General features: G+C 45.6%; 1 protein-coding gene across 5 annotated transcripts in view; it reads left to right on the top strand.

Moving 5' to 3' along the window:
* ASAP2 (ArfGAP with SH3 domain, ankyrin repeat and PH domain 2) overlaps positions 1-18,147 on the top strand; it is a 203,964-nt gene that overhangs the window by 103,538 nt on the left and 82,279 nt on the right. For 4 of the 5 annotated variants that reach the window (XM_005576600.3, XM_005576597.3, XM_065527687.2 and 1 more), the window contains exons 4-6: positions 9,624-9,698; positions 11,287-11,336; positions 14,187-14,316. In XM_005576600.3, coding sequence (XP_005576657.1) covers positions 9,624-9,698; positions 11,287-11,336; positions 14,187-14,316 — 255 coding nt within the window. The remainder of the gene's footprint in view (positions 1-9,623; positions 9,699-11,286; positions 11,337-14,186; positions 14,317-18,147) is intronic. The other variant, XM_065527686.2, reaches the window with a different exon arrangement.

Here is an 18,147-nt window from a genome sequence, read left to right as displayed (position 1 = left end):
AAGAGGTTTAATTGACTCATGGTTCCACAAGCTGTAGAGGAAGCATGGCAGCATCTGCTCTGCTTGGCTTCTGGGGAGGCCTCAGGAAGCGAAAGGTGAAGGGGGAGCCAGCACTTCACATGGCCGCGGGCAGGGGCAAGAATGAGGTGGGAGGTGCCACACACTTTTAAACTCACTTGCTGCCCAGTACCAAGGGGCATGGTGCTAAACGAGTCATGAGAACTTCACCACCGTGATCGAGGCCCCAGCTCCAACACTGGGGATTACAATTCGACGGGGACACAGACCCAAACCACATCAGTGAGTTTCCTCTTTAGAGTTCCCTTGTGTGTACCTGATGGGCTGCTCTGTGTCAAAGGGAACAGGAGGGCTTTTTGATGGAGACAGCACCTAGGATGGCAGCAGGTGCCCAGCCCCAGCTTAGCTTAGCCTGGCCTGGCCTGGCAGGTGTAAACCATCTTGCCCTGTGACAGCAGGAGTTTAAGTCCAGCTGTGTTTAATAGTGAGCTGATAGGAAGAGCTCTGGCTTCACAGTTCTAGCCAACTCTGCTGCTAATAGTTGTGTGATTTGGAGGCAACGTGGATCACTCAAGCCTCTGTTGCCATACCTGCAAAATGGGGGTCACGGCACTTATTTCTCAGAGTAATTGTACGGGTTAAATGGGATTAAATGGCCCTGTGTCATTTGATGGTTTATTCAGGCCGTTTTACTCAATACCTTGTGCTTCTCAAAAATACTTTCTGCCTGGATACCCATTCTTTCAGATAAGCAGCCTTTAGAAAGAACAGAACCTGCCAGGCATACTCCTGCCCCAGGACCTTTGTGTTAGAGTCCCCTGGGCCCAGAGGGCACTTCCCCCAGGTCCTCACGTGGCTTTCTGCCCACCTCCTTTGCAGTCTGCTCCAAGGCCACCTTATAACGAGGCCTGTTTGACACTATTTGAAAGAGTCCCCATCCCACAAATGATCATGCATCTTTATTTGTGATATCTGTAGTATCCCCCAAACTGGAAACAACTCAAACGTCCATCAACAGGTGTCTGGCTAGACAGCAGTGGAGCCATATGATGGAACAGTGCTGGCCAAGAAAAAGAAGTGAACTACTGGTACACGCAACTACATGAATGAATTGCAGAATCATTATGCTCAGTCCCAAAATCATTATGCAAGAAGCCAGATGAAAAAGCGTACACGCTGGGTGATTCCAGATACCGTATATAAAATTCCAGAAAATGCAGTGTTCTGTGTCAAAGAAGCAGATCGGGGTTGCCAGAGACTTGAGGGAAAGGAGCTGGAGTTGCAAAAGGAGCACAAGGAAACGTCCTCTCGGGATGAGAGGGTACTTTGGCAGTCTGGATTTTGGTGATAGCTTCATAGGAGTATCCATGTGTCATAGCATATCAAGTCGTACTTTAAATGCATGTGGTTTATTGTCTATCCATGACACTTCAATAAAGCTGCTTAAAACTTTTCAAAAGCCATTTGTTCCAAGTGTTGGTGCCCAGTAGAACTGTTTGCATTGATGGGAATGCTGTATATCTGCCTTACTGAGTCTAACAAGTCTCTAGCCACATGTGACTGTTGCATTTGATATGTGGCTAGTGCGACTGAGGAACTCCATTTTTAACTTCCTTTAAGTTTAATCAATTTAAATGTGAAGAGGGGCATATAGCTAGTGTCTATCCTGTGGGACATCACAGGTCTACAGCTCACTTTCCACTCTTTAACGTCTGCCTCACACACATGTCCTAGGCCGTGGGCTCTGGTTCCTGGAACTGGCTGGAAGCTTCCAGCACTGGAAGGCTGTTTCACACTTGCATATCCTTGTTAATGCTGCAGTCACTGCTAAGAATGTCCTTAATTGATACAATGAGGTGTGAGGTCTTTCTGCAACTGCCCACCCTTAGACAAGGTGTTGCCTGGCCTGTGCAGGTGAATAGGTGGTTTGCTTTCTTTGAGGCTGTGCTTTTTCCTATTTAACGCTATGACTGAGCAGCATTTGCTCGAGTTAAAAACTCCCCACATCTCAAAGCGTCTTTTCTACCTCTCAAGTTTCTCATAAACTGGGCATATTCAAATACGTGACATGACGCAGGCAAGCCTCAGGTAAGATCCTTTGGCCATGTTTTATATTACATGGTGACAGAATGGCCTTTTAAAGGAAAAGCTGATTGTCCTCGAAGAGAGTCGGACTCTGTTAAGGGTTTTGGAGGTGAGCCCTGGGAAGACCTGTTACTTTTTAGACCCATGAGGCTACAGCTGGAAAGATTCTGCCCAGTGACCTTTGGCTGCTCCTTAAAAATAGCTATAATGTAAGAATCCTGTCTAGCTTCAGGATTCTGGATGGATCCCTTTGGGCAAGATCATTTGGCAAAGCAGAATGACTCACTGCCTAAGTCAAAGAGAAGGCAGCACTGCAGCTCCCTGAGGTTGGGCTGCACCTCCACACTTCGGCTGGATCAGCAGCTGTTGGTCAGTGGCCAGAGAACAGAGAGGGTGGCCTGTGAACTGGGGGGTGGGGGAAAGTGGGAAGTGACAGAGCTAGAGGCAATGAGTTTTAAGGTCCCCCCCACCACCATCCCCCCCACCAAAAAAAATAGGAAGGATATTGTGAAGAGATGACTGTTTGACTGGCTCTGTTCCCCTCTCTGTGCCTTCTGGCCTTTGTTTGCTCATCAGCTGTGACGTTAGTGTAATGATTTTGTTCTTTATGTCTTATAACCCTGTTTACTGCCTGTCCCACTGACTGAATCATTTTATTTCTACTTGTGAGATCACAGACCTTTGACTACTTACTCACCTTGTCAGACATATCCAAGTGAACTCCGGGGAAAAGCTAAGACAGGAAGAGGGCGGGGGAGATGGGGAAAGGGAGGATTGTTATTTGAAAGATTGCCTGGGCTGGGTGTGGTGGCTCATGCCTATAATCTCAGCACTTCGGGAGGTTGAGGTGAGTAGATTGCTTGAGCCCAGAAATTTGAGACCAGCTTTGGCAACATGGCGAGACCCCGTCTCTACAAAAAATAAAAATAAAAAAATTAGCCAGGCATGGTGGCTCTTGCCTGTGGTCCCAGCTACTCGGGAGGCAGAAGTGGGAGGATCACTGGAGCCTCACTGTTCCATCCTGGGTGGGAGAGACCCCGTCTAAAAAAAAAAAAAAACAATTGCCTGCTTGTTGGTCCAAAGTTAATAGCAGTGATTAAGATTAATAATTTGTATTCAGGTTGCACTCGATGTTTTAAAAAGCCATTTTACATAATGTATTTGTTAAAAGTGAGTCGAAACATGAGAAAACTCTATGCTTTCTTGGTGCTAAGGAAAATATTCTGGTTGGGTTACCCAGGGATATTGTAATTCTTCCCAAAGAGCATGAAAATGTCATTACTCATAAATTGAGACTGGAGCTGCCTGAGCACAAGGGATGTGTAATCATCTTCTGGCTGTGGTTTTCATCTCTCTCGGCCAGAACTCGAGGATGGCTCGTTTGGCTGTGGACCTGAGGCTGCCAGACACACGGAGGAAGCCCAGAGCCTGCCCGACACTCAGGCTGCAGGGCACATCTGCCGACAAGGGCGTCCAGCTCCCATGCACTTGTTCTCTGGCCCAGACAGAGACCAGAGTGGCCGTGTCCTGGGAAATTCTCCCTGAGCCACGAGGCGTGTGTGCTGTGTGGGTTGCATACACTGAGCGTGGAAAGGCAGAGGCAAACAGGCTGATGTCCAGGAGTCTGGAAGCATTATTAGTGAAGCCATTGATGGGGATTCTGTTGATATTTGTGAGATTTTCTTTAAAAAGTAAACACCTTTGTTGAGGCATATTTTACATGTTATAAAAATTGCCCATTTCAAGTGTACACATCAGTGATTTCCAGTAACTTTACCAAGTGGTGCGACCATCACCTTAAATCCGATTTAGGACATTTTCTTCTCCCCTTAAGGGCCCTCATGTTCTTCTACAGTTAATCCCATCTTCCCCTCCGCTCCAGGCAACCACTGATCTACTTTTCTGTCTCTATTATAATAATTTATTTTCTGATTAGAAAAGTAATAGTTTCCTAATTTTGATAATTTAAATAATTCCAAAGAGAAAAACTGAATGAAGCCAGAATCCCCCTCACTGACCTGGCACCAGGCTTCTTTCTCTCCAGCTGCTGCTTTCTGCTGACTCCTTGACTGCCACGGCTGGCAGGTTCACACCAGCACTGTGACCACCCTCCACGCTGTTCCTTTTGCCCAACCTACCCCTGCCCCCACCTCACAATGCCCCATCTTTTGAAGGTCTGTCTCGCATCCACTGCTAAACAGAGATTTCCCTGGTATCCAGGCTACAAATAGTGTTCTCTTCGTGGAAGTTCCATGGCATCTCATTCCTGGCTCTCAGAGTTTCCACTTGGTAGTTTACTTACCTAAACATGTGGCGTGTCTCCCCTGTTCACCCGCGGGGAGAGGCTCTATGAGGACTGAGGTCCTCGCTTGCTTGTTTTTGTTTCCTAACTCATCCGTACACCCCCCCTCTCCTGCCACTACTCCGGACACGTGGCTCCTTTACAGTGGTCATCAGAGCTGTCCTTGGAGCCTGGCCAACATGGTGAAACTCCGTCTCTACTAATAATACAAAAATTAGCTGGGCAGGGTGGCATGTGCCTGTAATCCCAGCTACTTGGGAGGCTGAGGCAGGGAATCATTTGAACCCGGGACGTGGAGGTTGCAGTGAGCCAAGATCATGCTACTGCACTCCCGCCTGGGCAACAGAGTGAAAATTTTTATTTATTTATTTATTTATTTATTTATTTATTTATTTATTTATGTTTTTGAAACAGAGTTTCACTCTGTTGCCCAGGCTGGAGTGCAGTGGCATGATCTGGGCTCACTGCAACCTCCACCTCCTGGGTTCAAGCGATTCTCCTGCCTCAGCCTCCCAAGTAGCTGGGATTACAGGCACGTGCCACCTTGCCTGGCTCATTTTTGTATTTTTAGTAGAGATGGGGTTTTGCCATGTTGGTCAGGCTGGTCTCAAACTCCTGACCTCAGGTGATCTGCCCGCCTTGGCCTCCCAAAGTGTTGGAATTACCAGTATAAGCCACCACACCCAGCCTCCTTTGTAAATTTACCTACCGTTGCTGTCTGCAAAATAGGTGCTCAATAAATACACTTGAATGAATGAATTCACACACGCATTTGCTGTATTTGGTTTAAAGGGGTTAATAGAACTAACATTTTATCTGAAGCCCCTGTAGATTCTGTCTTTTATGTGTTCAATGCTCAGAAAAATATTTCAGTATACTGATTTCTTCCATCAATATTTTTCAAGCCTCTATTCTATGCCAAGCTCCATGCTGAGAGCTCTGGGAAACATAAAATACAATAAAGGTGGATGCCACCCTTTAGAACTTAGGGTGTGAGATCACTAAGATGAATGCAGGCCGGGTGCGGTGGCTCAAGCCTGTAATCCCAGCACTTTGGGAGGCCGAGACGGGTGGGTGGATCACGAGGTCAGGAGATCAAGATCATCCTGGCTAACACTGTGAAACCCCTCTCTCTACTAAGAAATACAAAAAACTAACCGGGCGAGGTGGTGGGCGCCTGTAGTCCCAGCTACTCGGGAGGCTGAGGCAGGAGAATGGCGTGAACCCGGGAGGCGGAGCTTGCAGTGAGCTGAGATCCGGCCACTGCACTCCAGCCTGGGCGACAGAGCGAGACTGCGTCTCAAAAAAAAAAAAAAAAAAGATGAATGCAGGGAAGAGCCTGCCAAGTGCCTTAAAACATTTAGAAAAGGGGCTGGGCGCAGTGTCTCATACTTGTAATCACAGCTCTTTGGGAGGCCGAGGCAGGTGGATCACCTGAGGTCAGGAGTTTGAGACCAGCCTGACCAACATGATGAAACCCTGTCTCTACTAAAAATACAAAAAGTTGCCAGGCATGGTGGTGGGTACTTGTAATCCCAGCAACTCAGGAGTCTGAGGCGGGAGGATCACTTGAACCTGGGAAGTGGAGGTTGCAGTGAGCCAAGATCTCGCCACGGCACTCCAGACTGGATGAGACTCCATCTCAAAAAGAAAGAAAGAAAGAAAATATTGGAGGATTTTGGGGAGGGAGGTATCACATTCTGCCGGGGTTGCTTAGTAGAGAAAGTGGCATTTGAGTAACTCCTGATAGATGAGAAGGCTTTGAACACAGCAGGGATAGGGAAGACTTTTCCGTCGAATAGAACAAATTGAGCACATGCATAGAATCAGGGAAGGAGAGAGTTCAGTTTGGAGAAAGATGAAGATGAAATGTGGCAAATAAGGATGGATTGTGGAGAGTGTGAAATGCAGGAATAAGTAGTTTAGTCTTTATTAGAGGCACAACCCCAGAGAAGCCTGCCTGAGCTCTGAAGGAGGGATTGGGGCAGGCAGAGGCTAGGAGGCGGTGGCAGGGAGCAGGGGATGCCATAGCCTTAGTTCCAAGAAGGAGCAGTGAGGCCCAGCTGAGGCAGTGAATGTGAGAATGGCATGGAGGGAATGTTGGAGGGGACGGGTCTGTGTACGTAGGGTTAAGACCTGGAATTTGTTGAGAAGCGTGCCGCACGGCTGGGTGGCAGCAGTGGGGTCAGAGATGACTCTTGGGTGTCGAGCAAGTGAGGAGGGTGGGAGGGAGGACTTTGTAGGAAGGAAGAGCGTTGGAGGAAACAGAGCTGGCTCCATACTTGGGTACTTGGGGCTGTCTGCAAGGGTCCTTGCAAGTAGAGGGAAGTGTGGCTCCTGGAGGCGGGGACTATGACGGAGTTGCATTCCTCATTCACCTGTCTGGCTGCCAAGGCTGACAATGACAGTGGAAATCTAGGTGTGCTTGTTGTTGTAGGTTACTCATCTACATGGCCTTCTGTTTGTCCTTGTTCCATCTGGTCGTCCCGGAAGGAACGTCGCCTTAAACTGTGCTTTTCAGGATTTAAAAATTCAATGCTTAAGGCTGATCTTAGCAAGTCATAGCTGATGACATTGTACCTTGGAGGAAGGCCAGGTACATGAGAAATGTTGAGTTGTTTAATCCTAAGGCAAAAGTTCCCCAAAAAGATTATTTCTGAAATGACAGTCATTAATTGATCATTTATTTGGCAGAATTGGCTGTGGATGCAGATGTTATTACATACCTTACCAGTGTTTTCCAAGTACATTTCTATTTCTAATGGAAAATTTAGGCCAGGCACGGTAGCTTGTGCCTGTAATCTCAGCACTTTGGGAGGCCGAGGAGGGTGGATCTCTTAAGTCCAGGAGTTCAAGACTAGTCTGAGCAACACAGTGAAACGCTGTCTACAAAAAATACAAAAAAAAAAATTAGCCAAGCCTAGTGGCCTGTGCCTATAATCTCAGCTACTCAGGAGGCTAACATGGGAGGATCCCCTGAGCTCAGGAAGTTGAGGCTGAAGTGCTCTCCAACCTGGGTGACACAGTGAGACCATGTTTCAAAAAAAGAAAAAAAAGTTTAGTACGCTGAATGGTGCATAAAAATCGGATCCCATATTGCCTTACAAGTGGTGCCATTTTATCTTCCTATTTAAGGTAATTATACTAGAAATAAAGCTTTCCTTTGCTCGATGGTATGAATGAATACACAAGACCCCAAGTCCCTCCTCTTGGCCTTCTCCTTCTCTGGGCCTGTAATCTAGGAGCCCAGAGTGTCACAGAAGCCACAGGGGCCCAGCAGTGGGAACTGGCCATTGGGTTGATTCAGGGGAGTGCTCCAAGCCTGGAAAGTGTGAAAGTGGGTTTTCAGCTCATTTTCCACTTGAGGGAGGGAATCTTTTCAGGCTCAGGGCCCTGGGGCTGTACCTGAAGGCTCTTCCTTTCTGAAGCTTTGCATCTCGAGTTGAGTCGCATTTGAACTGCTGTCATGGAGACTTGCTTGCTACTCATGTGCCTATTGGTTAGGAGGCTTCCATTCCACCCAGTTTAATCCATGCGGACAGTGTGTGTCCCCACTCTCCTGCCTTCTTGCTTCAGGGAGAAGAATGGGGGTACCAAGGCTCTTGGCCTTCCTGTTCCTATTTATCTTCTTTCCCTGGCAACACCCCCCAACACACACCCTCACTCACACACCCACCCACACCACCTCCGCCCACAATCACACACCTCCTCACAATCACACCCTCACTCCCACACAGTCACACCCTCACACTCACATGCCCCCCACACAATCACACCCACCCATATCCACACTCATACAACCACTGAACACAACACATGCAATCATTCCCAATCACATCCACACTCAACACACACTCACAACCACACTCACACCCCACGCAATCACCTGCTCACATCCACACACACTCAACCACACTCAACGCACACCCCATGCATTCACACCCATATCCATGCTCACCCTCACACACCCTCACAATCACACCCCCCCACACACATCCACACTCACATAGTCACTCACATCTTCACTCAGTCACACCCTCACACACACCCTCACATAGTCACATTCACAGTCACCCCCAACTCACATCCACACACACACCCTCACACAGTGCAGTCACCCCAACTCACATCCACACACACGCACACCCTCAAACACATGCTCCCTCACACACGCATTCATTCACTCACATACACCCTCATGTGCATTCACTCATACTCAAGAGACAGTCACTTACACCTTTACACACCCACTCACATGCCCACAATCACACCCCCCACGCTCACATCCACACACACAATCACACCCACCCACATCCATACACAATCACATTCACTCACATCCTCACACAATCACACCCTCATAAACCCAAACACACTCATACATAATCACATTCACATACATCCACACTCACACAATCACTCACATCCACACACAGTCACACCCTCACCCACACACACCCATACACAGTCATTCACACACTCACATCTGCACTCACACAATCACATCCTCACACAATCACACCCTCAGTCACTTAACATGCTCCCTCACATACGTACACGATCACTCATACCCACATTCAGTCACACAGACCCTCATGTGCATTCACTCTTATGCTCAAGACACAGTCACTTACACCCTACACACCCACACACTCCTTCATACACATTCATTGACACTCTCCCTCCCCAGCACACACACATTTCTTTTATCATTCGCACCCAGCATTTGCTTGTGTGCCTTTGCAGCAGACAGAAGACTTTGCCTTTTTTCCCCCTGTTTGGAGCTTGCTGTGGAGACTGGGGCCTGGGGCCCAGAGCGCCAACCCCAGTACAGCCCAGCTTATGGGTGGAGCCGTGATTGAGAGTCAGAAGTGGGGGTTTCCTTTTATCCCAGGCTTTTGATGTAATTCTCTCATTGACTGTTTTGAAATATTTTTTCTTCACTGCAATGATTGTTTCTTTACAAACTTTATAGCATAACAATATAAGATTGTTACTGTGAAAAATATACAGACCTAGACTTTTCATTCGTCCTCTATTCGTTTGTAAGATGAAATTGTTCCAAAGAATGTGACTGAATAAGGCACAGTACCTGCACCAGCCGGGTTTTAGGTGGAGGCGAATCATTATCGAATGTTCTCTCTAATGTCCTTGCTGTCCTTACTTTAGATTCACAAGGAAGCTGAATAAGAATCTCCTTTTTGTTTTTGTTTTTTAGATTCAGAATATGAACAACATAATCTCCTTCCCTTTGGACAGTTTGCTGAAGGGGGACCTGAAAGGAGTGAAAGGGGTATGACATTGACACTGTGACACCAGGGGCAGCTTTTAGACCATGTAGAGTCACGGTAACTTGGCCTGCCGGGCAGCAGCCACGCCAGTACGTTCTCATGGGGACGACAGGATGACTCTTTTATCTCCGCTTCCTCTGATTTGCCATCTTGGGACCACCTTTCAGCCAGAATGGTGGTGACTTTTGGCCTTTCTGGCCATCCTGTTGGTGCAACAAACTTGATGAGGGGAGGAGACTGGGAAGGGAAAGAAAACTGCTATTTTGGAAACAGTAAAGAGTTTTGGTCCCTCCAGGGAGGAGGGAAACCTGTGGGAGAAGTTGGGCTTTCTAACTGGCATGTTGCCCATTTACCACTGGGAAAGGATCCTAGCAAGTGTGTATTTTCCTGCTGGGAAGGTCGCAGTCTTCAGGCATGAGCTGATTTCGTCTCTCTGTCCTTCAGAGGATGTTGGCTGTTTAGGACATGCCTAGCCACTATAAGCACGCAGGCCGGGAGCTGTTTCGGGGGCAGTGGGCAGGGCTAGAGGAGTGTTTGCTGGGCAGCCTGCTGCTCCTGCCCACCGCCAGCCCTGACAGACATGCACCACGAAAGGGACATGATTGTGGCTGCCTTCTCGGGAGACTCAAATTCTTTGGATCTGCACACGATTCCTGGGTCCCCTCTCCAGGACCTCTACAGAGGCTTCTCAGGGTCTCCTTCACAGAGTGTGCCCGGAGAGACTGTTGAGACACATTCCCTATCGAGCCTTCAGGGGCTCGGAGAACAGGTCAGCGGAGTTAGCCCAGCTCATGGGCGGGAAGGCATCCCAGGCAGAGGAAAGGCGCAGGTGCACACAGGGGGCAGGACTCAGCGCTGCATGTCAGGCTGCCAGGGTGCAGGAGGAGCCAGTTCGTGCAGGGACTTGTATGCCAGGCTGTGGCACTTGGGCCTTACCCGAGGCCATTGAAAAGCCAAAAAGTAGTCAACAACAACAACAACAACAACAACAGAAAGATTTCTGACTCCCTGAAGAACCCCTTTGAAAGGAGCATAAATAGGTGGGGACCATTTGATAGAATTTCCAGTGGCTCAGTAGTTTTTGAGGCAGGCTTTATCAGAGCTTATGAAGTCCTGAATTGCAGACGAAAGAGCAGTAGGAGACCCCAGGAGGATGTGGTGGCCTTTCTGTTCCTGTCATTGGGCTTAAAGCAGGGTTAGATGTGTCGAGATTCATTTATCAATTAGAGTTCCTTTCTTTTAGAAAGACATCCTGAAATATTTGCAGATTAAAGGTTGTCTTTCAGGGTTTACTTTCAGATTAGGCCCAGGACAGGGAGTAGGGCACAGGTGACACAAGGTGGCCCATGAGTGTCATAACTGGGTGGCAGCACCTTGCTTTTGTGTGCATTTAGTATATTCTATATTAAGAGAAAGAAAGGAAATGCCACCGCTAGTGTACTAAGAGCATTCTTTATTTTTCACGGGATTACATACGTCATTTATTGCAGACATTAATGCTTCTTTCAGGGCTGGTACAGGGATAAGTAAGTTTATCTCGCACAGAAGTGAATGATTAGCCTCGCCTAATTTATTTCTCTTTGTTTACAGGATCTGAAAAAGCCTTTTGATAAAGCTTGGAAGGACTATGAAACAAAAATGTGAGTGTTCTCGTTTTTAAAATTACGTATAGGTAATTTGAGATTCCAAATTCAAACCAAGCTCTTACTGCTTAAAGGGATTATCTAAATAAACTTTAATCCAGAAAAGAATTTTTATCAACCATGTTGTTGTGGTTCGTTTTGATGACAGATGTGTTTGGTGATGCTATCTTCTTCTTTTAATCTGTTTTCCTCCGTTCCTTTGTCTATGATGTCATAGTGGTTATAGGATGTTATTTTCAGGAAAGTTCATTGAGGGAAGTTAAGACCAGTTTCTCTCAGGAGGTATTTCTTTCTGTTTTTGTTTTTAAACACTTTGTCCATTCTGTTACCGTTTTTGATAACAGGGCAGTTTTCAGACTTCATCTTCCTGGTGATTGGTGAAAACTACTTAGCTTTGTATCTGTGTTTCTCTGAAATACCAGTTCCCTTGGGTTTAGAAAGAAGGTTCAATACCTGTCTCCTTCAGATGCATCTGCCAAAAAAATAACCTGAAGAATGGAGAATTGATTCTTGGATGTGAACTATGGTTTCTACAAGAAATAGAATTGGTTTCCTGACCTGAAGTCAGCCAAGAGACAAGACTCTGTTGGTTGACTTCAGGCAGTTGTAACTTCCCCAGTCACAGTTTCCCATCCCTATTGTAGAGAGAGTCAAGCTACAGGGAATTGATCAAGCAAGTAATTGTGGGGGGAATAATGGCTTCAATTATTTTAAATACTGGAAAGATATGAAATATGGTGGTGTTTACTTTGTAATCTCTGTGCCTTGGGTAATGTTGAGTGTTCTGATTGGAAATAGAAACTTTCATATGAATCTTTCATATGAAGCTATCTGGTAAAGTAAAAGGTGTTATGAGGAAGTCATTCAAATCTAAGTACAAGTATTTCTTTAGGTTGTTTGGTTAAAAAAAAAAACAAAAAACAAAACAAACAAAAAAACTCTCCCTGGATATCTTTTCAATGGGGAAGGATCACAAAGCTCAACTCAGTGAGCCCCACACCTTTGATACTCCTTCTATCCATGGGAATCTTACATTTCCATACCCGAGGTTGCTTGGCCCTGAGTTCTGTAGTTTCAATGATGGTGTGCATTCATTCAGAAGCACAGGCAGAGTGTTGACTAGAGAACCCTGCAGGTCTGTTCAGCCCGGGGAGGCCCCCACCTGGGATCCCTGGTCTGTCAGCATCCTTGATCTGTGTGCCAGTTGGGTGAAATAAATGGAAGGGACCAGTGGATTCCTGCTTTGCAGAGGGAAAACCAAGAGTCAGTGGTTTCTGCTCGTCAGCCAGTAAGAGTAATTGAGCCAGGCCAGGCAGCTTTCCCACTTCACTCAGCCGCACTTGCTGCCCTCTCCGTGGCTGATGGGAAATGGTACTGTGTTGTGACTAGACCAAGGGCAGAAAGGGCTTTCTGAAGAAGAGTGCCTGAGAGAGTCGTCTGGTTCTGAAAAGAAAAGGTTTGGAAGGAGGATAACATCAAATTCTGTAAAAATGAGACACACATGGGTAGAAAGGGGACAGAATTCCTCATAAAACCCTAGAATTTAGGAGGAGGGAGCAGTACCCTTTAAACTTGAAGTAATTGTAGGATAAATAAAGGAAGTAATTTTTTATTAATGTGGGAGATTCATTTATCCCAAGAGGTTTAGTGATATGTAACAACCATAATAGGTTTTAGATGTCTTTTAAATTCCTGGGCAAATAGTCCCATACCTGATTATTAAGAGAAATGACCAGTGTCTGGATGGTCTCTTGCCTGTGAAGGAGTGTCAGGGACACCTTGGAATTGTCTAGTTCTAGTCCCAGGGACCCTCCAGTCACATTCCCTCTCGGATGCGTAAACTCATTAAACATCCCTCCCCAAGGGTCTCTTGTGTGTTTATTTTTCACTCATTCGCTCCTTCACTCCTTCAAATTGTTGAGAACCTACACAGTGCAGGACACACAGAGAAATGACATTTCTTGCCTCGTCTTAAACACTCTAGTCCTCCTCACCCTAATGACAGGGAACCCTCTGGAACCCCGCGTAGCCCATTTCATCTGATTGGATGCCTTTGAAAGAACATGCTATTTGGGTCTTGTGGTGTCTACTTGAGGCTCTACAGAAAGAGCTGCTTCCCTTGTCTTCATGGCAGCCCTTTCCGTTTTTTGAGTGCTGTTGGTTTTGTTTAGTCTCCTTTTCTCCAGAATAAAAACTCATGGCTATTTCAAGCCCACCTTAGCAAACATGATTTTGTGGCTCCTTTTTACCGTGGTGACTCTTTTTTGGATGTGCTCGTTGGTCAGTTTTTACCCTGAACTGCGCACTCGACCTTTAGGTAATACAGGTTAGGCACGAGATGAATGTGGAAAGGATAATTAAGCCGATAGCATGGAAAGGTGGTTGGTCGTCTTCTACAGTGATGAGCGGTGTTGTAGGTCAAGGCAGAGAACTGGTGTGGCTTCACTGAGTGAGGAGGTGATGACAGAGACTAGGGAGGAAGTCCAGGAGGAGAAACAGTGGGCGGGGAAGAGTCAGACAGTGCCCTTGGGTTGCTAGAGGGCAGGCAGGCTCCGAATGCTGATGCCGAAGGAACCCTCCAAGCCCTGTGCAGACTTCCCGCCTCCTCTGACCCATACCTGACTCAAAGCAGGTGCTTAGGAAGTACTTGCTGAGTAAGTGGGAAGGCCCAGCTTGACATCTTCGTGAGGACACCCATTTTCCTTTTGAGGGAGTGAAGAGGCCGCCTGTGCTGAAGCATGTGGTGAGCATTGGTCTTGCCACGCTGGGTACTGGGGCGGCTTCAAGGCTGTCCCATTGAGTTCCATGCCAACAGGCATCTTGATTGATCCTTGCTTTCACACGTAGAACCAAGATAGAAAAGGAGAAAAAGGAACACGCCAAGCTCCATGGGATGATTCGGACTGAAATAAGCGGAGCGGAAATTGCGGAAGAGATGGAAAAGGAGAGGCGCTTCTTCCAGCTGCAGATGTGCGAGGTAAGGCGGTGGTGAAGGCAGGTCCTACAGCCCAGGCTGTGCCGGCTCTGCCCTCACCTGTGGGAGCGTCTCACCGATACCTGTGGCTTCAGAGAAAACGCCACATGCATTATTGGACTCCCTTTGCCCCTGTGTTGACATTTCTTTTACTAGGGAAGTGCTAGCTTCCTGGAGGGTAGAATTAGGTTACTTTAACACCAACATTTTCTTAAAAGTAGAGAAAAACCACTAAATGTATAGAATGTTCTTTCTGGCCTCACATACATACTCTTGCTAAAATACTTATTCCTTGAGTGTATTTAAATGAGATGTCTGAGTTCTCTTGTACCAGTGGAGTCAGTGACTGGCTTGTGGGAGGGTGAGAAGTCAGCTGAAAACACCATACAGCGATGACAGACCATGGCCTGTGTCAGTGTATGTGAGTGAATGGGAAGCCAAGTCACCCGTTTGACTTCCTCCTAGACCTCACTTGCTCAGGCAGGGGCACTCATCCAGCCTGAAGGCCCAGGTGGCCTGGGGAGCGCCTGTCTGCTCCACTCCATCCCGCAGCCTCAGCCCATCCCTTAGGGGGAGACAGCAGGACGGACACTCTCAGAGCATTTCTCTGAGATCAGAGACCGTGGATCATGAAGGCCTTTGCTCACAGCTTTTTTATTTTTGTGCCTTGCTTGCCAGGTACGTGTATACAAATGGCACATGGAAACAGCTGCCACCTCTGCCTGGGGTTGGTTCCTCCTGGCAGTGCCAGTGAAGCTCCCTCGCCCTGGATGGCATTTGTTTCCCTCTCATAGTGGTGCAAACTTAGGTTTCAAATATACAAAATGCATGGGTGATGTTTGTGACAGGCATTGAAACTGGCATTGGCCAGCTCTTAATTCCCTCTAAGCAATCAACAGCAAAGCTAATCCAGAAGGCACTTTCTGATTTTGGAATGTATGTTTGTTAATTGCAGCAGGAGCTTAACCCTTGTAAATACATATATCTTAGAAATGTATTTAAATGAGTTTTTATTCCCAGAGCAAGCTCTTAAGTGGTCAGCAGAGGGAAATCAGTCCCAGGAATCAGGGTAGTGGTTGAAAGTTAAGTCCATTTTGTCTAAGGTTAGAATATCTGCTTATCTTAGTCTGTTTTCTGTTGCTATAACTGAATACCTGAGACTGGGTAATTTATAAAGAAAAGAAATTTCTTTCCTAGTTCTGGAGGCTGTGAAGTCCGAGGTTGAGGGGCTGCATCTGGTGAGGACCTTCTTGCTGGTGGGGACTCTGCAGTGTCCTGAGTCAGTGCGGGATATCACATGGTGGGGGCCTCACAAGAGACAGCTAAACTGGCTTTTTAATAAGAGACCCACTCTTCTCATAACTGTCCCACTCCCTCAGTAATCCATGAATGGATTAATCCACTCATGAGGGCAAAGCCCTCATGACCCAGTCACCTCCCAAAGGTTCTACCTGTCAACACTGCTGCACTGGGGGCCAAGTTTCCAACACGTGAACTTTTAGGGGACACATTGAAACCATATCACCACTCCAGCTCTTTTGGTTACTATTTGCACCCTTTTACATTCAGCCTGTGTACATCTTTGAATCTGAAGTGTATCTCTTATAGATAATATAGGTAGCTGGATCATGTTTTTCTTATCAGATTGACAATCTCTGCCTTTTGATTGGATTGTTTAATCCATTAATGTTAAATGTTACTATTGATATGATTGGATTTACTTCTGTTCTTCTACTTTTTTTATGTCTGTCTCGTGTCTTTTGCTCCTTTATTCCCACTTTATTGCCTTGTTTTTCATTGAATGTTTAGAGATATTCGCTGGAAAAACAAGCGAGTATTTTTAAATATTCACTTGATGAAATGAATTCTCAAGATAAAGCCTTTAATTAAACTTAAAGGGTTCTTGTGGATAGGAGAATGGATGTTTTTATGCACATTTTTTTTTTGTAAACACATATGTATAGTATAATAGGTTGCATTCTCAAAAGAAAAGCACATATGTATAATACCACCTTCCTGGCCTACCTCATAGAGTGGCAGAGAAATCAGCAAAACAGCATGAGACAGGGACTAGGAAACTGCTGTGTGTTATACAAGCACAGAGTATTTTTTTTTTCAATCCTCCTTCTGTAAGGATATTGTTTCTAATTAAGTACTGTAGTAGTGTTTTACAAACAATCAGGGTGAAATTAAATAGTAGTGTTTTAGAAAGGATGAATTTGGAAAGGGGTATTTGTGTTCAGGTCATGCTCTTTTTGGTTAGTAAAGTAGAAATCAATTTACCTAAACACTTTAAGACTAAAAATGCATACTGAAATTTTGAAATTCAAGTAGTGTGTGAAGGTCGTAGCCATGACTTAAGGAGTAACTGGGTTCCCCACTGGCTCTGTCGTTCCTTGCTGTGGTATATGCACCTTGCACTGGTTACTTCTTCTCTTCTGTGTCCAGGTGAATTGATCCTGTGAACTGACTAAGTCATTTATTTTAATGGAAATACACTGTATAGATGATGCCTCTAAGTCATAGACTTGAGCCATCTTTTGAGCAGTCCTCAGGTAGTGCTGGGTCCTGGCTCTGCAGAGCTGGCACTTGGAGGGGTCAGGCACTAATGTTTCACAGTTGAGTGAGAGCTGTAGTATATGCATGCATAAAAGCAGAGGTGGGCTTATCTAACAGTAAACTCAGAGTTTTCACAGGAGAAGACATCTGATGAAGAGTGTAGAAGTTGGCCAGATAGTCATGGGCTGTGAAGGCCTTTCTTTCCATAGGTGAGAAAGATCATTTGAATAACAGTTCCTTGAGAATCTAACTCTGAAGTGAATTAGATTGCCTCCATTAAAATCATGTTAAAAGGCCTGGCAGGGTGGCTCACACCTGTAATCCCAGCATTTTGGGAGGCTGAGGTGGGAGGATTGTTTGAGCCCAGGAGTTCAAGACCAGCCTGGGCAACATGGTGAGACCCTGTCTCTACAAAAAACAAAAACAGACAAAAAACGTGACTTTAAAATTATTTGACTGTTTCCGCAAACTGAAGTTCTCAAGCTTTAAGTGCTTGCTATTGTTTAGGTGTTGAAAATTTTAGTTGCCCAGGATCTAATCTAGAACAGTGGCTTTCAGGCTTTTATTTTAAAGCTGTGGAGCCCTTTCTTCAAAATTCATTTAATAAAGAAATTCAGTATGTCAAATAGGTAATACAGACCTTCTGTGAGTGGAGAAGGTGCGAGAGATCCTCTGTTGCTGTTTGTAAAAATAGTATATGCTTTTTAAGAAAATTGGTTAATATAAGAAAATATATATAAAAGGAATTAAAAATTGCCCCCAAATTTTACTTACCCAAAGATAACCACTTTGACATTTAACTAAACATCTTTACATGTCCCTGTGTATACATTCAAAAAAATTTGTATAAGTAGATCTTTCTCTGCTGATGCTTTATAACCTATTTTCACTCTCTAGTATGTTGATGTCCATGTCAGAAATTGTGGGTTTTATTGGCTTAGTGGCTGCACAGTATTTTCTGTATGGATGCACCATATGTTAATGTCCTACTCATTACGTTTGGGCTGTTGCCATTGTTTACTTTTATAAACAAGATAGCAGTGTATCTCCTTTTCTGTTCATCTTTGTAAACTTTTGTGGTTATCTTCTTAGAATAAATCCCTGGAAGTAGAATTTCTAGGTCAAAATTTAAAAAGTTGATACATTGACAAATATTTAATAAATATCAAAGAAAGAGGGAAAGAAGGACCTACAGGTAGTTGTTACAGGCAGAAGGACAATTTGTAGCTTACAGTTTCACAGCAGCTTTCCACCTCCTCCTTGGGCTGCAGAGAG

The sequence above is a fragment of the Macaca fascicularis genome, chromosome 13, assembly GCF_037993035.2.
Source record: "Macaca fascicularis isolate 582-1 chromosome 13, T2T-MFA8v1.1".
Taxonomy (NCBI): domain Eukaryota; kingdom Metazoa; phylum Chordata; class Mammalia; order Primates; family Cercopithecidae; genus Macaca; species Macaca fascicularis.
This window is presented reverse-complemented; position numbering and strand designations above follow the sequence as displayed.